Source organism: Uloborus diversus, chromosome 2 (assembly GCF_026930045.1).
Source record: "Uloborus diversus isolate 005 chromosome 2, Udiv.v.3.1, whole genome shotgun sequence".
In the NCBI taxonomy this organism is placed as follows: Eukaryota; Metazoa; Arthropoda; class Arachnida; order Araneae; family Uloboridae; genus Uloborus; species Uloborus diversus.
Window position 1 is genome coordinate 120,530,728 of NC_072732.1, and position 25,028 is coordinate 120,555,755.

Here is a 25,028-nt window from a genome sequence, read left to right on the forward strand (position 1 = left end):
TTCAGGTGTCTTCAGGTTTTGCTTCAGACTTCGACATAGTGCAACAGAAACTTTTTCTTTAAACTTTAACTCGCGTACGGGGACAGTTTTTTTTTCATGTGCCGCCGAGGACTTCTTAGAAGGAGGAGAGTGACTCCTTTCCATGTCGCCCTACCTTTTTTATTTTCCTGACTTGAATCCTTGTGGTTTTTTCCTCTTCCTAAGATTGAGGGGATTTGACCCTTGATTTTGGGATCATAGGGAACATTCACACGGTTGTAAACGCTCAGTAGAATGCTATTCGAATACATGGAGAACAGCACTGCTATGAATAGTGCAGGAACTGCCGCCAGCGCTTAGTGGTTTTTCAAGGAAGTCATTTTGAAGAGGACAATATATAGAGGACAATATATTTTAAAGAGGAACTGAAATTCTACTTGAAAAAAAAAAGTCTTTTAAATTAACTAGCAGTACCTGCACGGCGATGCCGGTGCTAAGAAGTTAAAAGAAGTCCGTAAAAAAAAAAAAAAAAAAAAAAAAAAAACACGCCACTCCTTCTGACGTGAAATGATCATTTTTCCTCAACTTAAATGCGTACACACCTTTTGAAAAAAACCTATTAAAATCTCTTTGGGATTTAAAACTAGTCGTCAAAGCACATAAAATATTAACAGTAGCTTTAAAACTCAAAATAATCCTTCAACTACATAGTTCATCGCTTAACGCGCCAAGCAACCACGCTACCGTAGCCCTGCCCTTTAGCGAGTGAAGCGGTTCTTTTCCCCTGCAATTTAAAGTGTTTCGCCAAATAAACAATGCTGTAATAAAAACGTTATAAAGAACAATCACAATTTAATAGTACGACAAATCAAATTATTTACTTAGATAAGTAACTATCGTCAACTATAAGAACATAAACAAACATTGAAGAAATAAAGAGAACAAAACCCAAGAGAAAAATCCTACAAAATAAAATTATGTACCAGAACATCGTAAAAAAACGAATTCAAAAATCTGTTTTACAAAAATGTCGGTTAATTTGATTTTTTTTAAAAAAACCTATAACCTACCACAATAAATGGACTATTCAACTCAAAAAGAATTTTTCAATTCGGACCAGTAGTTCCTGAGATTAGCACGTTCAAACAAACAAACTCTACACCTTTATATTATTAGTTAAGTAATTAATAAGAAAAATAAGACAATGATATGTATATCAAATATACGTATTTCCGTATGTTCAACAAATCATTTTGGAGTTTCTCTGAAAAGAGCCCCCGAGACTTGCCTCATGGCTGACTCGAACCTATGCCCACTGAATCGCAAAACCCGTTCTTTCAGGTCAAGCCACCGTGGCTACGCATATTTTGCGTTCCAAGCATTTTATATTATAATATAAATTTTTACATTTTTCATAACATTTTTTATTGCTGCTCCAATCCTATTAGTCATAGCGTGTTATTATACAGTCAACTTCCGCTACAACGCGATTCGACTTACGCGAAATGGCTAGCTATAACGCGAATTTTTTCCCAAGTTAAAAACTTTAGAGCTAACTCGATTTTTTCGTCCACAACACGAATTTTTAGAAGGAAGTATCGGTTTCGTTATTGGCTACTAAATATTGATTTCGTGAATGTTATTACATCCCTTTAAGCATCACTGAGAGCGAAAGTTCCCACATCAAAGTAGTCTACGCATCAAGTTGTTAGTGCATCAAATAACCGCTCTGCATCTTTCATTTATTTGTTTCATTCTAAATATTAAAGTTGATGAAATATATTGGTTCCTCAGTGGCACCTTTATCTACACTTTGTGAATATGGGAAGAAAAAAAAAAGTTTCTGATTAAAAAAAAAAAGGGCTAAGATTCTCGAGATGCTTGAACAATTACAAAATTCTGCCATGCGGATCTTCCATGCGTACAATTAAAAGTCAAAACAAAACGATATCACGATATCCGTAAAAGTTGAGAACTTAGTTTCAGTTTTAAAGCTTGCAGATCAGTCTAGCAAAGTAAATAAAATGAAAATAGAAGCTCCTCTTGTATTATGGATTAAAAAGGTCAGGAAGAGGGGCTGTTGTTACAAATTGAGCCACAAATGATCATAGAGCATAAATTATCATTATCTTCATTTTTTAACTCATAAATATGTTACTGTATCTACTGTACAGTGTACAGCACTATTATAGTGCATCATTTTATTATTACTACATACTGTGCGTACCGTTCTGTATTATTTTATGTCTTTTCCTTCCATTGATCCACTTTCCCTCATTCATTTTGTGCATCTTAAAGTATTTCATGTTGAATAAAACCCCTTTTTTAATTTCTTAAATGCAGCAAAAGTTCTGTTCTTTATTCAAGAAACTGTAATGTGTGGTTGAGGAAGTCTTTAAAGCAGTTTGAGGGGTGTTTGTAAGTGTCTAAAGGAGTTCGGTACGGTTCTAAAAAAATTATTTATATTTTTCCACAACGCGAAATTTCGACTTACGCGAGGAATCTTGGAACGCATCCCTCGCATAAGTCGGGTATAACCTTCCTCAATGAATGGATTATTCAACACAAAAAGAATTTTTCAATTCGAACCAGTAGTTCCTGAGATTAGCGCGTTCAAACAAACAAACTCTACTGCTTTATATTAGTATAGATTTATTCTCGTCGTATATACTCAAAAACTCTATTAATATCAATAATTCCATAAAAATATCAGAATAACTTTTTAACGTAGATTTAAGTAGGAGAAAAAAAAATCATTAAAATCAATGTAATGAAAACTGTTACTGTAGGTGAGAAATTGAACTTTGTAGTCATTTAATTCTAAAAAGGAAATAAAATATTAGTTGATAAAAACGTCGAACTTTGCATTTTTAACAGTGAATAAATCTTTATTTTTTATTTCCCTTAGGATGACTTACCATGATTTTGTCAAAACGTTTACGAGTTTGGAAGCAGTACACTTGGATACAGAGACCAGTAAAGATGAGCCGACCTTGCGATCAAAAATCCCATGGCATATGAAAGTATGGCATGGGCAATGGCAGCGAGGTGTAAGTGCAGGCGGTTGCAGGAATAATTTAGGTAAGGATGTTTTTGTAAAACCTATTTTAAAAATAAACTTGCTTTTTAGCTTGAGTAGCTGGACAAATGGAAATGAAAAAAAAAAGTTTTACTTGTACATTTTTTATTCATAGATTTTACTTAAAAAAAGAGAAGATCTTGGTAAAAATGCTGTCACTACTCCGAAGATTCAATTGTATCGCATAGTTTGAATCCGTCATAGTTTACTGTCAGTAGTTTACAAAATTCTTTACCACGCAATCCTATATTATAGACGACGCTAAATCAAGACGAAAAATTGGTTGTAGAATATATTTTAGCATTAAAACTATGCATCAACGAAAAAAATAAAACAACCTAATTCATCTTTTCTTTTTCCTTCATTGACTTTGAAGACACTTTCAATTCTATCAATAAGTGAAACCTCTCTGAAGCGACCACTTCTTTTTCCGGTGAAAATCGGTCGTCAAAAGAGATGGTGGTTTAACGAACGTTACTTAGAAAGTATCAATATTGTCATTAAATGTGTGCAGAACTGTAATACAAACTCATGATGAAATGTGTGTCAATATGACTTTAACTAAATACTTTTTTTCCGGAAAAAAAAACTGTGAAGGGACATTTGGCTTATGTTTGAAAGTTTTCTAAATTAATTTTAGTTAAATAATAAAAAGTGAGGTTTCTGCAGTACTTTCTTGATTACTGTTTTCAGAAGTACGAAAAAATTGCTAAATAATTTGTAAAGTCCGGACAGGGAGGGAGCTATTATTACGTGAAAGGCATGGAACTTCTTTCTCAAAAACAAAACACCACCCTCTCTTTATCGCATTAAGGAAACAATGAAAGGTAATGTCTTTTGAAGAGTTACAAAACCAACCTAAATCATGTTTTCTGGTAGACTCTTCGGGAGTATGTAGAAAATCGGCCAAGGTGGTTTTGTAAATCCCCAAAGAGGGGGGGGGGTCTAATAATCTGTTTCAAGCATAAACAACAACAAACCGCTTTTATGATTATGTTTGAAAGAAAATGCCTTTGTTTAGAGAGAAGCTTTATGTTATAAGAAATCAATAGGAGGAATTCTGTTTCATCAAATTTTGCAGTTTGAAAAAAGGGTCGTTTTGTAGATGTGGTCAGTCGGAGACGGTTTACTGTACTAATAGTGCTAAGAGTGCTGAAACGGAATGGAAAGACTTCGAAGTAGTTGAGCATTTACAACAAAGAAAGTATCATCTATCAGTTTACGATATGTGGAATTTGTGAAGTGTCAGATTTGATATAACGTTTTTTAATACTCCCTTAATTACCCTTTCTGTCCAACATTCAATGACTTGGGAACGAGTTTCATTGTTAGAGAGACAAAACGGGAAGCTTAATTTTGCACAAGAAGCGTTAGACAACGTATCTGAATGCTTAGTTTTTATTACTTCCGTCAACACAGAGTGTTATCAATGCAACACTATTGACGCGGTTTTGCTTGCGCATTACGAAGCATATTAAAATTGAACGGATATTTCTTTAGTTTTCAGACATTCTTTTTAATTTATATTTCTTTCTAGCAAAATGTTTGAACTGAGCAGTTTTGAATTACGAATAAGTACCTCTATGCTGAAAATTAAATGAATCAATTAACCAACCTTGTGAAGCATAAAAATTGCAAATTACTGCAGACACGTGTTTTGGTGTTGCAAGGAACACCCTTTTCAATGCAAAGAAGTGTGAGCTTCTGGATGAAAAGTCTGGTTTTAGGTTTCCTTCGATGACTTTTCATCCAGAAGCTCACACTTCTTTGCAATGAAAAAAGTGTTCCTTGTAACACCGAAACAGACGTCTGTAATAATTTGCAATTTTTGTGCTTCACAATGTTGGTTAATTGATTCATTCAGTTTTGAGTGATTCTGCTATTTTTATGCTACTGATGTTCGTAAGGTTTTTGGAATGTACGTCTGTCAGTTATTCTTGTCTTCGAGACAGTTATAGTTAAAACAACAGAATTAGATGTCACTAAAACTGACTATGTATTTATTCTATTTTAGCGTTCATAATATGCCAAGGCAAAATTATTCAAAAGTCAACCGTCTTATGTAAAAATTTATCATGACGGATCCAGAAATTTCTCAAGGAGGGGGCGATAATTCATTTTTTAACTAACTTCTTATTCCGTATCTAATTTACACATGCTTGGGGGGAGGAGATGCTATCATTTTTATCTAAATTCTAAAGCAACTGAAATGTAGCAGTTCTTTCAAGGAATCTATTCCTCCACTTTTCCGTTGAAAGCTGTAAAAAGCGCAATTTTAGACGAGCTTCGATAATGTAAGGGGTCATGGGTTTTGAAACATTCCCCGGAAATATTACAAAATTTAAGTTCTAAAGCTCAATTTTAGAGTACGGTACTCTAAAATTACACTTTAGAACTTCAATTCTGTAATATTTCCGGGGGAATGTTTCAAAACCCATGACCCCTAACATTATCGAAGCTCGTCTAAAATTGCGCTTTTTATAGCTTTTGAAAAATTACTGGAGGAAAATCACTGAAATCATTTTTTCCTTTAATGTCTACAATCGCATCCTTACGACGTAAATTTTGAAAAATGCCTGGGGAAAGGCCTCCAGACTCCTCCTCCTAACATAACCAAAGGTTGTCTGAAATTGCCTTGAAACTTCAATTCTGAAAAGTCTCGGGGAGGGAGATTCGAACCTCATTCCTTTAAAATTATTAAAATTAACTAACCTTGCGTTTTCGGACTTAAATTCAGAAAAAATGCAGATATATGGTCCCTCAAAGGAGGGGCGATGGGGGCCTGTATCCGTCCGTGGAACAGATGAAAGTCCCAATTGTTATGAGGTATGTCCTTGAAAGTAGCTGTTCTTGTCCGAATTTTTCATATCGTGTTTACAATAAGGAAAATGTAATATTCTAACTGAATTGTAATTGTTGGTTTATCGTCATTATCGTTCCAGATTCTTTCCACATCAATCCTCAGTTTCAAATAGTCCTTCCAGAATCGGAGGAAGTCGTCATATCTCTAAGTCAACACAGTATTTTAGAGCCAAAAGTTATCGGGTTTGCAGTTTTTCCGGTAAGTGTTTTTGCGAAGATATGGTTCGTTTGACATTTAAATACAGTAAATATTGCAAAACTTTTGGCCGAAAGACTCATGTGAATTATTAGAAAATAGGGCAAGAGAAATTTAATCACACTTCTGTGAGCTTAAAACAAGTGTTTAAGATATAAGATTCTATTTCACATTTGAAAAATAATCAAGCAGTTTTCACGCTGAAATATGAATAAAGACAATAGTCAATGTAAATGAAGCACGAAACCTGGAGAAAATACTGAAAATTTTTATTTCAAGGTCAGACTGGAGCCCCTTCACATAAATGCAAGAGAGCTCAACATACAACAGACAAGTCGTGAGTGAGCGTGACATCAGCTAGAAAGACACCTGTATTTACTATAAAGAAAAGCACATTAATCTCGGCTGTACTTCATTTGGTATGAATACCGGTTTCTTTTTGGCTGATGGTCTTTCTCACTCATGACTTTGCTGTTTTGTGTTGAGCGCTCAAATAGCAAGATTGTGAGTATGTGACATCAACCAAAAAGGGACCGGTATTTATACCGAAAAGGACACAAATCCCGATTATATCCCTTTCGTCTGAAACTCCGGTCTTTTTGTGGTTGATGTCAGGCTCACTGATGAATCGACTGTCTTATGTTGAGCCCTCAACACATAATAGCCAAGTCATAAGTGAGCGTGTTATCAACCAGGAACCCGGGATTATAATTAAGGAGGTTGCCCTGTTGGTATAAATACCGGTCTACTTTCGGCTCCTGGTCATTCTCACTCATGACTTCGATGTTTTGTATTATGCGCTCAAATAGCAAAATGTGACATCACACACACACACACAACTCCAATTAGACCCCTTTCGTTTTAAATACCTGTCTTTTTCTGGTTTATTTCGCGCTCACTCATGCTTCATCTGTCTTATGTAGAACGCTTAACACACTACAGCTAAGTCATGAGTGAGCGTGACATCAACCAGAAACCCGGTATTATACTGAAAGGTATATAATCGGAATTTTTACCCTTTCGGTATAAATATTGGTTTCTTTTTGATTGACGGTCATTTTTTTTAAATATAAATTAATGTAATTTATACTTCACATCTTTGTACTTAAGCATCCGCAGGTCACACAATTTTGTTGATGTAAATCGTTTATCTATAACTTTGAGGTATTTTCTTCATCGTAATAAAAAAAATTTAATTTTTCAGATGTGCAAGACATTAACATCGGAAATAATGGATAAAACGTTTTTTAAAAAAACAAAGTCAATATACAGCTCATCCTACAGTAATAGCAGGCAGGTAAGTTCTGAATTAATTACGCATATTTCAATGTTAACAAGACTATTTTCAAACATATGTTTGATATTGCAGTCTTTTAGGTTTATTCTTCTTTATTCACAACGTACGAAAAAACTAGTTTACTTATTTGGGATTCTTACTCTCGTTACATTGAAAAAGTATCTCTTTGAGAAGTTTGTAAGAGAAATTTTCTCGCAATACTACCAAATGTAACTTAATAAACAATTCTGATAAATTCTCTAGTACAGACTTTTTCACCTTTAAGTAGCGCTCGTTGAACATTTCAAAATTGATAACAACTAAAATATTAATCCGGAGTGTGTATAAAATTATTTCCAATTAAATATTACTTATTTTTCAATTTTCAAAGAAAATAACGTAGATGCGACGACCTACGCATTGCCGATGAAATTAATATAAAGAAAACTGTTAACAATTGGTATTAAAAAAAAACTACCTATTGCGGACAAAAAATTGGATTTCAGTAATAAAATTGAAAACCCTTGATTTATAAATTAATTAATTTTAAAATGAGCAGGGGTAAAAAATGCTGGAAATCTTCCCGCCCGCAGCTGGGTTCGAACCCGAAACCCTAGGGCTGCTGGTCGAGCACTTTACCGACTGAGCTATTCGGGCAACAAAAGCTCGTGTTATTGATGCAACAAAAATGCATCATTATTATTATTTAGTCTAGTTGCATACTTAAGGAAAAAGACACTCCGTGGGAAATTTCGTGAGGAAATTGTGAGACCAATCCTAATACATTCCTTATAGCCTATATAACTATGCCTCACCGGGTGTTTTGCTTGAACTTGTGTTAGATGGCCTGTGTGACGTCATGAATCCAAAATGGCGGCTGCACTAGATATTGATGAAAATTTTCGGTTTTAACTGATTTTTGAGGCATATTATGCCCTTTTTTCAACTTATCTTATACATTTAATACTTTGATACTATTATATTCCAAATTTGAAAACTAATTGCCAATTTAAAATAAGTTATTTATTTAAGTTTTTTTTTTTTTTTGTTTAGATGCAGATTTTTAGTAACCAGTAACAGTTAAAAATATTTTTGAAAGCTTGTACGATAAAATCAAATTTATTATTCCAAAAAACCTGTAAAATAATTTGCATACACGCGTTTTGGGGTTATAAGAGGCTTTTTTTTTTCAATGCAGAAAAAAATTACAACTTCCGTTACTTAATATTAGATATAATGATAATTTTATTTATGTACTCAAATAATGAATGATTGATTTCATTATCTAAACTCTGATTTTAATTCAAAATATAGATTTAAAGGCAAACAAATAGTTCTTACTTAAATATCTTCATCTGAAGAATTATCAATTTCGCTTTGCTGTCTATGATTTTCACATAAGTCCTCATCATCTTCACACACAAAGTTCAGTGCATGAAATATTTTGAGATTTGCATTTACATGAAACATACGCAGCTGCATCGAACTAGTTTCAAAATGGACGCAGGAGCACAAAACATTTTACACATAACTAGAACATAGAAGTTGTCTTTCTCTTGACGGTGATGTTGAATTCGGGTGCTGGTGGTCAGCAAGTCGCCGTTTCAATACCTGACAATGCGCTCTTAAAATGTAACGAAACAAAGATGCTTTTGCAGAGGCAAATTTTCATTTTGAGTCTCCTGCTTGGAAAACATGAACCAAAGAAATTTTCCAATATCAGAAATCTTTGTCAGCGGCACATATACAGAACAAATAAAGCCTTCTTTCAATAACAATTTTATCATTTGTACCGAATTCTTCAGTTGACCCCCAGATGTGTCAGAGCGTCGAGAGTATCTTTGTCAGCCATCTTATAAATTTTCCAAAAAGAAGGTTTTCCCGTCTAAACAAGTGAGCTTGTTATATTACTTCCTGACAGAGCATAGAGTCATAATATTCGTCTTGTTTTATCTAGTCCTAATAATGCGGTCATAATGCTGGTCATTCTTCGATTGCTACCTACCAGTCAAAAGTGTGCATGGACAGTGACATGATTTTGACCAGAACAATGCTAGCAAAAATACATTGGTGTCAGGCGAATATATATACTGTATAGTACTGGTTGCTCTTTCTCTAGAAGCATGAAAACAGTCCAGTACTATTTTAACAACCGCCTCTCCATGACAGCTTTGCAGTGCAGTCACATCACCTTTTAATGACGATTTAGCTTCATTTCTTCAGCTAACGATTAGGTTTTTTTCAATGCTGCGTGTGTATATTAACGCTTTATCCGCCATATAAGTTGTTAAGTTATCCTTTGTTTTTACATGAGAAAGTACGGCCTTCATGTGTACGTTTTTAATATTAGTACAATCGGTTATTTTGAACTCAATGTGTGTTAATGTACTTCCTTTTGCCACATGGCAAATTGGCAGATTTTAGCGAGTTTTCAATATATATGTCAAACACTAAGTGTGTTTCATCATAATTTAAAAGAATTTCCTTGGCAGCAAAATCATTACATGATTTCACTTGCTTTGGTTTCTTCTATGATTGTAACTGTGCCATTCCATAAAGAACAGCAACACTATGTATTTTCTATTCTACCAATTACTTTTATACTCCTTTTCTCTTGCTCCAAAGCTTCGTCTGACCCTAAAGCACAAAACAGCCCAATTGCCTTCCATGAATTCATTTTGAAGATTTTGTTTCTTTACTTTAAGACGCTTCATATTAGTCAAGTACCATGATATCATACTTGCATAATTTGTTAAATTCAAAGCAAAGAAATAGGGAACGAAATCTTCGAATGAAGAAATGTGTAATTCCCGATTTCCTGATTTAACAGACCGTATAAAAATAACATGGTATCCATCATATGCATGATTTAAATGTTAATCTTCCAATTGATTCTGTGTCCTCAAATTTTCATTTTTTCATGTATTTTAGAATCTAGTAATATCTGCATTATATTTGAGGAAAGTTCTTTTGTTTCACCATACTTTTTTTCTTGAAAGCAATTAATTTTTGCACTCTATCATCGAATTGAAATTTCATTTCTTCATTTTGTGTATAAAAAGCATCGAGGTAACATTTAAATAGTGCAACCCTTAATGCAGAATGTGCTTCTGTAGCCCGTCTATAATAACATACTTTCCTGCAAGATTTTTTGACACTACAGATTCACTGTATAACTCAGTCAAATTGTCATCAAGACCTGTACAAATTTTTGTTTGACATGGCAAGTTTTAAAACTGGTTTGTATAATCCAATATCCATGGTGATTATTGTTGGTAAATTTTCCCCTAAAAATATTTAGTTACATGTACCAGTTTCTGCATGAATGTAAGCTGCGCTGATGAAATGAAACATGCGTTCTAAAAGATGCAAGAAAAGCTGCTAAGCCGTAATTATACAGGTTATAAGGAATTCTGTTAAACGATTATACAGTCGAACCTAGTTAAAACAAACTCAAATGAACTTTAAAAGTTAATTTGTCTCAACAGTAGCTCGTTTTATTAAAAAAAATAAAAATAAAATAAGTGTTAGTACAGTAAGACGGGGATCGAAGTAGTTATTTAACAGTAGTAGTATTTAACAGTAATTCGTTATAAGCGTGTCCGAATTACGAGGTTCGACTGTATTAATGTTTAATGATTTTAGCCTGAAAATTAAAAGTATTTTTAACTGCAAAAACTCACCAGAGGTACTTTTAAACTAGCTTATTCTGAATGCTAAAGTCAAAAATGAAGACTTCAGATTTTTTTTTTTTTTAAATGAGTTAATAAACAAATAAATTAAGTATTTTACTTTCAACTTATAATAAGAAAAGTAATAGAATATTAATCAAGCAAATTCACCAGAAAATTATCACAAAATACCCAAAAATTGAGTCATAATTGCAAAAACTTATTACAGCCGCCATCTTGGATTGATGACGTCATACAGGCCGTCTGACACAAATTCAAGCAAAACACCCGGTGAGGCATGGTTACACAGGCCACAAGGAACATAATAGAATTGGTCTCACAATTTCCTCACGGGAAATTTCCCACGGAATGTAGTATGCCCCACTACTAATTGATTTAATTTCAATTTTTTTGCTGCTACACTCCTATTAGTTATAGTGTGATGTTATATAGCCTATAGCCTACCTCAATAAATGGATTCTTCAACACAAAAATAATTTTTCAATTTGAACCAGTAGCTCTTGAAATTAGCGCGTTCAAAACAAACAAACTCTTCAGCTTTATATTATTAGTATAGATATATGCATTCAGATCAGGCGTCAAAAAACATTAGTTTTTATGGTTTCAAACTAAAGTACTCTAAATAAATCAAATGAAGCACGCATTTAAATAAATTGTTACTTAAAATTCACATTTTGCCCCTTACAGGTTTCTGGCAGAGTACATTTCGAACAAGGAAGCTACCTCGTTGTTCCTACTACCTTCGATCCAGCGGAAGAAGCAAGTTTTACCATCAGAGTGATATCCAACAAGGCCATAAAGTTAAAGTAATATCGTTAATGAATTTTAAAGAGAAAATTAAAACTTGTCTTTTTGGTGTTTTGAATTTTTGCGTTTACTAGGTTCCTTCAAAGCGCGCATAGAATGGAATCGGATTTTAAAGTGCAGTCATTTATAGTTGGATGTATGTCTAGGATTGCGCTAAGAAAAGGGAAATAGGAAAATAATTCAGCACGTAAATAGTCCAAATATTATAATGATCCGCTTTTTGGTAAATGAAAACATGAAATTAAAATTTAAAACATTAATAATATCAAGACTTTTTACCTTGCTTTTCTTTATTTTTATGTATGCTTTCACCGCGGTGTCCGTTAAAACTGCAAGAAATTTGTAGAAAACTAAAGCAGCTTATTTTCATATATGATATCTAAAGTAAGAAAGCATTTCCTGAAATTACTTAAGCATGAATATTTTTTGCCCATTAATTTTTTGAGTTTTGTACTGTGCACAATTCAGTATTAAATTCTATGTTAGCTTGTTTTTATAGACCGAATTCATGCGCTTGATTTTAAACTTTCGCCATTAACATTATTAGTTTTAAATTACTGCGCAACAATGCCTAAGTGAATTTGATATTGTTTTCATAAAAGTTAACATGATAGTGAGCTAAAGCGCCAAGATTTTTAATTTTTATGATGCGAAATATTTTTTACTGTAGCAAGTTTTACAAAAAAAAAAAAAAAAAAAAAAGACATGAAATTTTTTTCTGATTTTCATTTTAGGTTACTAGATGCTTCTCCAGCTGTACTGAAGTCTGCTATTATTAAGGTAAAAAGTATGCGTTTTTGTGTGAATCTTTTAAAATTATGTATTACACAACCAGTATTTTTATATCTTTCTTTAAGATTAGAGCAATTACTAGTTCTTGAGTGGAATAAAAATAAAAATTTATTCTTAAGTTACACGTTCTATGACTAACATGATTGATCTGTCTCGTGTCCACATGGAAATCAAACGGATCCATGCACAGAAGTAACTGACGTTGCCAACTCGATTACCTTTAACTATTTAGTGCTTTTTGGGCTTAAACATTAATTAACTAAAACTGAATTTAAAAAAATTTACTCGAAGGCAAAAACATGTTTTTTTTATTACTATTTTTGATATTTCATAACATTTTGGAGGCTCCGAATTATTTTTTCTGTAAGTTACCGCCCTATAGCCAGGACTAAGGCAGAAATACATAAAATACACGCCAGCTCAGTCGTTCATTCGAGGACCGCCGTTTCGTGCTTATTAGCACTCATCAGCCCGGAATAGGAAGTGACAGAGCTGGTGGTGGAAAACCAGTTAAGGAAACCAAGAGGGCCAAACAAACTGGTAGCTAATATAGAATTAGCACTGACAGAGATTTTTGCACCTTCAGCTCTGTCACTTCCTATTCCAGGCTGATGAGTGCTAATAAGCACAAAACTGTAGTCTTCAGATGAATGACTGAGCTAGCGGCGTAGTTTATGCTCTGAATTATAGTTATTCATTTTTGCTCTGATATAGTCCTGGAATTAAGAAAAAGAAATATTAATTTTGCATGCTCATTTTATTTATAGGCTACGCCATCAATAGAAACAAAAATTAACTCATATGAAGGAATATTCTTGCAACTTTCTGATGAGGTAAATACCTTGGATCCTGGTTTCTTGCAAATGTTTTATTAAAGTACTGCTTCATAAAAAAACAATTAAAAACATTCAATTCCTTTACGTGTAATTATGGTTGTTTTAATCTATTTTCAGCACAAAACGTTGAACGCCTTTGAGTTGCAGGATGTTTTAGAAGTATGTCTTCCTAACGGTATGAAAGCTTTTGAGTGAAATATTTGCAATATAAATAGCATTATCAAACTTTTCTATGACTGTTAGCGCTCCTTTTTGTTTTCTGATGCTGCAGTACTAGTACCCTGAGTAATTCTTCAAAATATCAATACATAAAATCTGCATTTAAAATAACCTGATTGACTTTTCTTTTGTGTGTGTGTGTGTGCCATAATTTTTTGAATTTTACGAAGACTGTGTCTTGTAAATTATTAAACAAATGCATTAAAATATTTATATTGCTTATTATTTATTTAAACGTGAATTTAATTTGCTCTTTCTGCAAATTTCAGATTACGTAAAGAGTTGTGCAACGTTAGAAGTCTGCCGGCAAATTGTTCTCGCTTTAGATGTATCCTTTTAATATTTTATATGAAGCAATAATCGGTAAATCAATTAAGTCTTGAATGAACATAATTAATGGTAAAATGTATTTATAATGTATTTATTTTTCAGAAAAGCAAATGCATTTTAAAAATAGTTTTTAAAAGATTAAAGTGGAAATTGTTTTTGCATTGATGCAATGTCTTGATTTTTGGAAATGGGTAAATTAAACGCAGCAGATTAAAAAAAAAAAGTCATACAGTAATCTAAAAATCTTAAATTTTGAGATTTTTTTAAATTTTATATTTTTGTGTGTGTTGTTTGAAATACATACTATATGCAAATCAGGCTTAAAAGCGACCAGAAGTGTGTAGTTGAAGCGTCGTTTATACCAAACTTTTTTATGAATTTCTTAGATTCCTAGCATCTGATGGTAATTAGTAGTTAGATGGTAATCTGTAGTTATTGATAGTTCCTGTTTGAATCTACGCTCCGAAATACTACTTTGGATTTGGTTATTTATACAGGGCGTCCCTCGTATAACACGGTACTTGTACAACACGGTTTCGATATTACAAGGTACGAAACTTGAATTTAATGCTTCATGGTTTTGATACAACACGAAAGTTATTTGTAAAAAAGGTGGAATAATTTTTGTTTAATACATTATGTTAAGGTTTGATAGCAACTCTTATAAGGTTTTACTTTGTTTTATGAAACTTGGTTTCGATATAACACGGTACATATTCCTTGATTTATTTTATTTCCAAGTCTCGTATAACACGGTTTCGATATAACACGAAATACAGTTTCGATACAATACGATACGTATTGACATGATTTTTACTATGTACCTGATTAATTAGTGTACAAAATAAGTTAAAAAGTCATTTTTAAACGAGTTGATGTGTGCATCACATGACTTCCTTTTACTCCTATTTAATGTCATTTCCCCATTATTGGCAATTTTAATGTGATTCAATAATTTAGTCTCTAAATATCACCAACAGTGGCCAAATTGAAACAGATAAAAAAATTAAAAAAACGCCAAATTTCTCGCCAAGTTGGCGACAAAACATGGCGACCAAAATACTGGCAATATATCGCCAAGTGTTCGCAAATTGTAACGCCACTTGTTTACATCGAAATTAACAATGTTTTCCCCCAAAAAGGGGCAAAAGGCCCCTTTAGAAACAACCGAATGCAACCAAAAGGGGAGGTGCACAACTAGACCCTACTAGGAGTCTATGTACTAAATTTCACGTTTCTAGGACTTACCGTTCTTGAGTTATGCGACATACATACGCACATCCGCCCATACATACGTATATACAGACGTCACGAGAAAATTCGTTGTAATTAACTCGGGAATCGTCATTATGGATATTTCGCGTGTCTATACATTCTTAGGTACTTATCCACGTGTGGTCAAGTGGAAAAAAAAGTCAGTATTCATTCAGGGGTGAGTAAAATAGAGTTTAAGGTCGATTTTGGAGTGAAATTTTTTTCGCGAATGCAATACTTACTTTTTTGTAAAAGGAAGTAAAAAGGTGGAATCATTTTTGTTTATTACATTATGTTAAGATTTGATAATAACTCTTTTACGGTTTTACTTCGTTTTATGAAACTTGGTTTCGATACAACACGGTACATATTCCTTGATTCATATTATTTCTAAGTCTCGTATAACACGGTTTCGATATAACACCAAACACAGTTTCGATACAACACGTTACGTATTGACATGATTTTCACTATGTACATGATTAATTAGTGTACAAAATAAGTTAAATAGTTGTTTTTAAAGAAGTCTCGTATAGCACGGTTTCGATGCTACACGGAGCGAATTAACCGTGTTATATGAGAGATGCCTATATATGTAAAATAACTTGTCTTGGTTGATCTATCAACGCAGAGCCAAAATTACTAAGCCTTTAAAGTTGACATTTGAAATATAGATTTATTTTATAACGTAAGCACCCTCTAAGAAAGGAGTTATGGAAGTTTTAACTTATGGAGGCAAATGGGGAGTGGGAAACTTTGTACACTTAAGTACAAAATACTCGAAACTGGCTCCGTGCATTATGAATATTGAATCAATACAAGTAAGGAATTCGGAGCAAAATCCTGTTATTTAAAACGCCGAATTCATATTCTTTCATCTAAGCACATTTATTAAAATATTTACTCTTCTTTTTAATTTATAAATTTTGCAATTAAATTTGTGAATAATTCGGAACACTTATCTTTATGACTTAACTTATGTTAGAGTATAGGAAACGGAAGACTTAAATTTTCAGATTATAAAAATCTGATGTGCAGCTTGAAGCATTGGCAGGTATTTATTTTCTATATAGTTTTGAAACATAAACGTTATTTATTTACAAGTACTATCTGTAAATAAATTTAAAATACAAATAAAAATGGTTGAAGAGCATCTTATTATTTTTTACTATATAAAAAGTAAAAGGCTATTTATCTTGTGTTACAGGTGATATTTAGGAATCATACCAAAGGTACTGCAGGGGTGTTGCGGGCAGAAAAATTAAGAGATGCTCTCTTTGATATAGGTATGTGAGCTGTACCCCCCTCCCCAGTATTTTTATGAAACCTTTTATAAAGTTTTGTTCATTTATTCTTTCCCCTTAATAGTTACTGGTTGTTTTCTTCAAGTTTATTTCTAAAAGATGAATAATTAAGCTAGCAACGAAGAAACAGATGATCAATTAATTTTATCTTATTAGTTTTCCATACGTTTCCTTTCCTCTTTAAAAAAAAACTTTCTAAGTATCCACACATAATTGTTTTCTGTAATTTTGCTTGAAATATTTATCCTATTCAAGATATTTTGTGTCTGTATGAGTCAAAATGCTTACGTCTTAATTACATTTTCTATTCAGAGTTGTCAACCTTGTACGAACTATATATATATATATATATATATATATATATATATATATATATATATATATATATATATATATATATATATATATATATATATATATATATATATATATATATATATATATATATATAATTGAAGAGCATTTGTGGTGATTTTGAGGCGCATTTTGAAAATTTGCGGAGCAGCTAGGTATTTTGTATATAAATAAATATAAATAATTTAAACCTTTTATTGAAAATTGTTTTTGAGCTTTGAGAATCATTTTAAGCACCGGCATAAAAATAATTATTTTTAAATTAATAAAACAGCTGGAAACACTATGTCATGCTTTGAGCATAAGGATCTTTAATTTCCCATATTTGCTTGCCTGTCATAATAAACTGGCAAAATATTATCAAAATAAGTTTAATTTTATTAAAATCTTTGCTAAGCCTGGTTAGAATTAAGACCAAAATAACTTCTTTGCGGAGCTGTGGAGTTCCGCTATTTTTTAGGAGCAACTCCGCAAAATGCGGAGCAGTTGGCAACCCTGTCTATTTTAATTTCATTCCGGGTTCTTCATATTACTTTCGAAAACCATGAAATGCATAATGAAATGTTTGCATTTAAGCACCAAACATCAGTTTGATCCAGTTCTTGAGAAATAAAACAGTTGCATACAGCTGATAAGCATTTTTCATTACTCCTGAGAATCAATGTCATTTTATAGGTTTATGAGATTGAAACTTTTCATAACATAGACTTTTTTAAAATCTAATCTTTACAAATTCCATAAACGTTAGTGATCAGTGAATTAAAATTCAAATGCTAATAAAAATTATAATTTCAGTTTAAAAACTCAAATATACAATTACTTTCCTGATATTTTACTCACACTTGACTCATTTTTAAAAACGAAAATAAAATGTGCTAACACGTGATGAAAGTAAAGAGAAAGCTTCCTGAATATTGTAACGACGCGACTTGTCTTTGAATTAAAATTTAAATGCAAGCAAATCAGTCACTATTCTAGCCTAAAAAGTCAAAATGTTTGTAAAATAATAGTATTTTATTTCTCACTTAATTTTAATATTTTACTCCTATTAAAAATGAAAATAAAACTTTTTGTACACTCTTACGGAGTGGTCATCATTTAGAATGATAAACTTAATAAATTTCATATTTATAAAATAAAATCAAATACACATTCATTTTTGACAATATTTTCATTGAATTTTCACGGACATTTTAGGATTCCAAGTGAATACAGAGACTCTTTCTTTATTGGCATTCCGGTACATGAGAAAAGATGGCACTCTGCGATTTGGCGACTTCGTATCTTGTATATTGCATCTGTCGACATCGTTCAGTAAGCATTCCAAATCAGTAATTATTATAGTCTTAAAACCGAAACTTTAAACTACTATTTTATTCTATTATGCACTGAAAACAAGTTTACTCTGGAAAGCACGTAATGCTCATTTTCTAGCGATTTTGTTAAGGTGGGAAACCAGTTTAGGAGGCAGAAATTTTAGTGTTTTTCTTGAATTTTTTCAACAAGGAAGGAATAATCAGAATTTGTTCAAACTTGAGGGATATTTTATTCATATTTTGAAGTACACTTTGTCATTTTTCAAGTTATTTCTGCCAGAAATAGAAGAGTTATAAGCTGATGTCCATGGATGGTTGTCATCAGAGCTTGTTGGTGGTGTGCATTACTGAAGTCACAATTTTTACCCGTAATCCTTGCAATTTTTCTCTATCGTTAGCAACATATTTTCTCAGAATATGAACCTAATTCTGGTTAAAAACATAAAATATTTCATGCTTTTAAGGTGTTTGAACACAAAATTCACTTTTTTCTACCATTTTTGTTCACTTTTTTCGCATACAAAATATTTTTATTATTAATATCATCCCAGAATTAGGTTCATATAGAGTGTATTTGAATAAAGAATATTCACACAATATAACAGAACGACATTTAACAACATTTTGCTCTGAATGTACGCTAGTAGAAAAAAAGTCGTTTCGAGGAAAACGAGATTGAAAAAAAACTGCTGTGAGCATTTTCCAATCTTCAGTTTTTTAATTGCTCATAGCATTGGAACTAAATAGAATTTTGAATTGAAATTTCGGCAAGATATTCTTGAATAGTTCTACTAACATTTTATGACATTAAAAAAAAAAGGACTTTTTGACCCGTCTAAACTGGTTTCCCCCTAAAACATTTTTTCAAAAGAAAAACTGCCATTACTACGGAATCGTAGTGGCTGAACGAGAGCCCTTCTTTAATAATCATTTAATTTTTAGCCATATTTAGCAATATGTTCATTGTAATACTATGATAATTGCAGATTACAGTCTATGTTGTCCCGAGCATCTACAGTATCCTTAAATTTAATAGGTCTGCATAAGACAATTTTGCTATTTTTTTATATCTAATGAAATTTTACAAGAAACTAATTAATTTGGTTTTTAATTGCCACATGTTGAATTATTCCAGACAATAAATTCTTTTGGAAAGTTCATCAAAAGTTCAACGCTTTCGTAATGAATTAAATTTCTTTTTTTGAATTTCGTGAGACAAAACTTTCATTTTTTAATGTGTCCTTCAATCAAAAAGCGTCATTTTTTAAAACTTTTGTACACTAAAGACGTTTTATGGAATGAAGAAGGTCAAAATTAATTCACGAAAAGAGAATTAAAAAAAAAAATAAATAAAATGAAATTCTGAGACAACTTTAGATTATATTTATACACTGTTAAAATTTTTTGCCTAACTTTACTGTATAAAATCGGTGGCAGGTTACTGCCTCCACTGCTCTTTAGTAACTTGATTGATATAGCTAGTGTAAAGTTACACATCGCTTGTGAAAGGTTACACCATGGTAATGTGACTATAGCGTAACGTCTCACTCATTTCTGCGCATGGTTACACCAGAGTTTTCTGCATGCTTACAGAAAAAGTGCTTGAAAAGCTACACATTAGCAAATATTGCGTTTTCAGCTGACTTTCTTGAACGGGTACTCATTTTCAATGGTAAGTAGACGTATACTTCACGTTAACTATTCGATGGTTCAAATTATCTAAATATTTTAAGAAAAATTTCTTTCTATGCGTTTTAAATTAAAAGCACAAAAAAAAAAAAAAAAGTTTGCAATACTTGAAATTTTGTGAAAACAGTATTAAAAAAAACCCTCCGGTACAGATGTGATATACCCCCCCCCCCCCCATTTGGCGACAGCCGATTTTTTGCACAAAATTGAAATATTTTTCTCGCCAATGAGGCGATAAATTTTTGGCGAAACTAACCTGTGGTTGGCAACGCGAAGGCAAACTTGTTCGAACTTGTTTACTTGGGTTCTTGGTTTTACGCAGGAGAGATACGTGTTGTTTTGTACAATATACCTTACAGGAATGCTTATTTTGTGTTAGTTTAGATTCAGTAGTTGTGTTTTGGAGTAAAAGCATTAGAAAATGCCAGTTTCTTCAAACTTGAAGGTTAATTAAAAGTTAACTCCAACGTGGTGTGTATCTGTAACGCGCTATTGTCAGATGATGTTTTGTTTTGGACTGAGTGTGAGGATTTATACCATAAAAAGGTAAGTTCTTTATTTTAGAATTCACATAAAAATTCTCACTTCGGAAATTCTTTGTTTTTTACAAATCCTTGAGGGGTTCTTGTAGCTTTTAACTTTATTTTTACTGTATGTTAATTAATTTTACAAAAATAGTTCGGTTATTTTGTTCTAAAAGTTAATTCTTATCAATGCCACGAATTATTTAGACATTAACGTGCCTCCTTTAGGTACTGAATTTTATGTTAACAATTGAAAGTTCTTTCGGTTGTACTCTTAAAAATGCTGAATTTTATTAATAAATCTGCACAATAATGGTGCATATTTCACACTTAAAACTGTGTCAGTATTGTACACTGAACGGAAGGAGTCACCCTTGGGTGTACATACACATGAATATGCATAATATACATAAATATACATAATTGTGACCATACTCCGACTGTAATGTATACTAACAGCCGGAGGGATAACGGACCGAGCGGAGCGAGGTCCTGGCGAGCCAGAGGTCTCATAGTACTTTCGTAATGAGACCTCGGCTCGAGACCGAGGGCTCGTATCCCGGAGAAATGATGAAAAAACAATTAATGCATTAATTTCGACTTGTAATTAATACAATAATTTATTTCATTGTATTTTAATATGTTTACAAAAAACCCCGGCCCTGTACATTTTTGAAGCATATATTCGTGATGTTTTTTGTTGTGCTTTTATGTTTTTATATATATTGTGTTCTGAAGTGCTTTGATCATGTTTTTTTATCTGATTTTTTCCTGTTGGCGCCAAAAAAGCATCGCTAAGAACGATGTATGACATATGTCGTCATACATCGTTTTCTTGGCGACGCTTTCTTGGCGCCAACAGGAAAAAGTCGCCAAGGGTGGGGTATATCACATCAGTTCCAACCCTCCTAGCTCTTAACAACTCTTGCTTTTGATTACTCGTTTAGTCAATATTTATCAAGCTCATGCTATTTCACCCCCCAACCAATATAAACCAATTATTTATTTATTTAATTACTTTTAAGAGCTTTTACCGCTCGGCCACAAAGGCCGGTTTTTGGTTTCGCCAATAAGAGTTTACCTGCTCTGGTAATCTCCCGGTTTCTCCAATAATTTGAGTTTTTAAAACAATAATACTACACACTTCAGAATTCGTGTAACGTTATATCCATTAAACCTGGTAACCTTACACATTCTTTTTACAGTGTAGGGGTAAAATGAAAATAATAGAAAGTATTATTTAATTCTTCATTTTCTCCAATTTATTTGATAATTGATTGTTTTGAACCTTCGCATTAAGAGAGATCCTTTTTAATACAAAGTGGTTTGTTGCATAAAAGACATGTAAGTTTTATGATCGATATTTAGACTGACACTATTTTCATTCATTTAATATTTAGTTTAGAATGTTCTTACTTCGAACTAACATCATGCTACTCTATGAGCACTTGCCATTACAAATTTTCATTTACGCTAAATTATATTTCATTTTGGACAAAGTTTCAACCATTGAATCTTTTTTTCAGGAAAACAATTCTTTAGAGTTTAAAACCCTCTTATTGTGGATGAATATATATCTTATCAACAAAAATGTTATTTCCGAGGCTTTTAGTTTAGCTTAAAAGTTTCTTTTGGCAAGATGCAGGTCTTAATTTCAAACAAAAGAAGTGAAGAATCCCTACGGTCTTCAAAATTCATTTTGCTGCGTAAACAGTCTGAACTCCGTATAATATGAAAAAAATTGCATACGTCTGGGGGAAAAAAAAAGAAAAGAAAAAAAAAGAAAAATTAATTTGAATTTTGTCATCTTGAATTCAAATTATGCTTTTCGCAATCACGAATGTGTGTTTGTATGTGTGTGGGGGCGGGGGTATGTGTATGTGTGTAGACATGTGTGCAGTCATGAGTGTGTGGGCAGTTGTGTGTATTTGTGTGTATGTGTAGGTTTCTGTATGCATGCGTGTGTGTATGTGTTTGTGTGGTTGTGTATGTGTTTGTGTGTGCATGTGTGTTGGTGCGTGTATGTATGCGTGTGTGTGTAGGATATGGACGCAACCTGGAGACGGTTTTCGCTAGAGGAGCAGCATCGTGAGGGGCGGGGCACCGACGCGACGGGTGGTGCTGGCAAAGGGTGGCGCCACGCCGGTGGGAGAAATGATAGTACGCCAAAAACAGTCAAATAAAAGCAATAAGCAATCGTGATTGCTCAAAAAAAAAAAAAAAAAACTACAGGACCATAGCTCCCGTTCAAATTTAGCCCTCGCGAGTTGTATATGTTACATCAGGAAAGTACGTAAATTGTAGAATGTTGACTTTAACCAGTGATTCAACGGAAATATACGATCTTTCCCCCGATGTCTTTGGTATGTGAGTGTTAATATTCACTGGCTAATAGCGACGTTTTCCAGATTTCAGACTTTCACTGCAGTATATGTTATACAGGGTCAAATGAACAGATTTAGATATTTGAAAAGCAATTGTTAATGAAGTCAATACCAACTGTTCTCCAAAGCATATTTTCACTCGCTGTATTTTTTTCTTTTTCAGAAGCTTTTGAAAAGAGAGATCCTTTACAAAATGGTTATGTAAAAGTGACTTTAAAAGAAGTAAGTGTACAAGTTAAGCTTTTCGAAAAAATTATAGTATATAATACCTATGTTTTGACTTTTATTTCATAGTGATTTTTAGAAATTGTATTGCATGTTTTTAATTAAAAGTTTAAATTACTTCAAAACCTATTTACATTTTTGAAGCAAATGTATTTTTTAAACTGAAACCTTAAAATAAAATAAAATAAATCAAGAGCTGACCCCCCAAAACTTGATTTATCTCTTTTGTGGCGGGTGGCCGGTTAAAATAATAAAAAAATGTATTTAAAAAACATTGGCTCTAATCCCCCCCCCCCACTAATTTTGGGTCACACGCTGCGTGCGTGTATGAAAGGTCAAAAATAAAAGAAAAAAATAAAAATGTAAAATCCCCCCTCACGAAAGTGATCATATTTTAAATTTAATCAATCGATAAATCACTCGGGGGGGGGGGCACCACGTTCGTCCCAACATAGGTGGGAGGGGGGGGGATTTGCTACGCGTTTTTTTAACGAATAAATATTCAAAAATTTTTTAAACAATTTAAGCGATCATGCGAAAGTTGGAATAGTACTCGATTCGGACCAAATAAAGAACAAAAACTTTTTTTTTTCGAAAAATTGACTCATAATTACTGGGGGGCAGAGGGGGGAATTTTTTTTTTTGGCAATCAAAATGATGAAACTAATACCCTGTAAAATCCCCCCCCCCTTCCACGAAAGTGATCATTTTTTTTTAGTTTAACAATCGATATTTCACCCCTGAGGGGCACCACGTTGCCCCAACACAGCTGGGGGGGGGAAGGAATTTGCTACGTGTTTTTTCTTGTTGGCATCAAATTATGATGCCATTATATAATTTTTAGCCATTTAATTGTCACGTTAGTATTTGTCTTTTATTTTGACCTTTATCCACCCACGCAGCGTGTGACTCAAAAATAGTGGAGGGGGGGGGGGGGGGAGGATTAGAGCAAAAGTTTTTTTAAATATATTTTTTTTATTATTTAAACTGGCCACCCACCATAAGAGATAAATTGCGTTTTGGGGGGTCAGCTCTTGGTCTATAAGCTGATGTTATATTTAAAATGGCCTATTGTTTAAGTAACTGTGTATGCCTCATTTATAATGATAATTGAAGCATACATATTGCGATGAAAAAGTAATGAACGCTGACGCTATTTTTTATTATTAGATTATATTTTCAACTTTTTTTCTTTTTTAAAAATTGAAAAAGCATCTTTTTATTTTTGTTTCAGTACAGAAAATTAAGTATTGCTTTTAAACATATGTAATGTGCTTATAATTATGCAAGGAAACGTATTTAATTTATTTTGAAAAAATAGTTTTGAATATTAAAACGTTGTTGCTTAGGTGAGAACTTCTATACTTAGGCTGTCACCAACTTTGATAACCAAACATTTTAGCTAAGTTTTTTGTAAAAGTTACGTCTTCCACTACTATTGAAAACTTTTAGTGTTGAACGTGCAAAATCAATCTTTCATGAACATCTGAGGCAGTAAAAAGCGAAGGGATATAAGAGACGAAATTAAAAATTTGGAGACAACCGGTACACATGGTAGGTGAACCTCTCCTCTGTCTTGGGGCAAGAGATGGTACTAGTAGCTGCTATACAGCATGATTCAGAAAAAATTTCAATGAAAGCCTACTTAAGGTATCTTTAAACGCGTTTTATTCAAAACTTGAAAATGTCCACTTACTGTTCAATCACGGATTGCATGGAATTTTCAAATGTCCAGAAAAGACAAATCTATGTGAATAAGGGGGAAAAGTAAAAATTTGATGCGCGTATTCCGCTCCTTTGAATGAGACTCCGCTTCTGCAAAAGCTGACATCGGTAAAAAATAATAGATTCGTCCATTTCCGGCTGTAAAACGGATGTTTGTCTTTCCATACAATCCGTGGTCAGACTAC

At 32.8% G+C, this 25,028-nt stretch overlaps 1 protein-coding gene across 1 annotated transcript in view; it reads left to right on the top strand.

Annotated features, from left to right (window-relative positions):
- The window catches only part of LOC129217292 (calpain-C-like), an 81,353-nt gene that overhangs the window by 55,648 nt on the left and 677 nt on the right, over positions 1 to 25,028 (top strand). The window contains exons 9-20 of the mRNA XM_054851567.1: positions 2,888 to 3,060; positions 6,001 to 6,119; positions 7,321 to 7,413; positions 11,772 to 11,890; positions 12,626 to 12,671; positions 13,451 to 13,516; positions 13,637 to 13,694; positions 14,008 to 14,066; positions 16,308 to 16,376; positions 16,530 to 16,608; positions 18,178 to 18,294; positions 23,057 to 23,115. Of these exons, the coding sequence (XP_054707542.1) occupies positions 2,888 to 3,060; positions 6,001 to 6,119; positions 7,321 to 7,413; positions 11,772 to 11,890; positions 12,626 to 12,671; positions 13,451 to 13,516; positions 13,637 to 13,694; positions 14,008 to 14,066; positions 16,308 to 16,376; positions 16,530 to 16,608; positions 18,178 to 18,294; positions 23,057 to 23,115 (1,057 nt within the window). The remainder of the gene's footprint in view (positions 1 to 2,887; positions 3,061 to 6,000; positions 6,120 to 7,320; positions 7,414 to 11,771; positions 11,891 to 12,625; positions 12,672 to 13,450; positions 13,517 to 13,636; positions 13,695 to 14,007; positions 14,067 to 16,307; positions 16,377 to 16,529; positions 16,609 to 18,177; positions 18,295 to 23,056; positions 23,116 to 25,028) is intronic.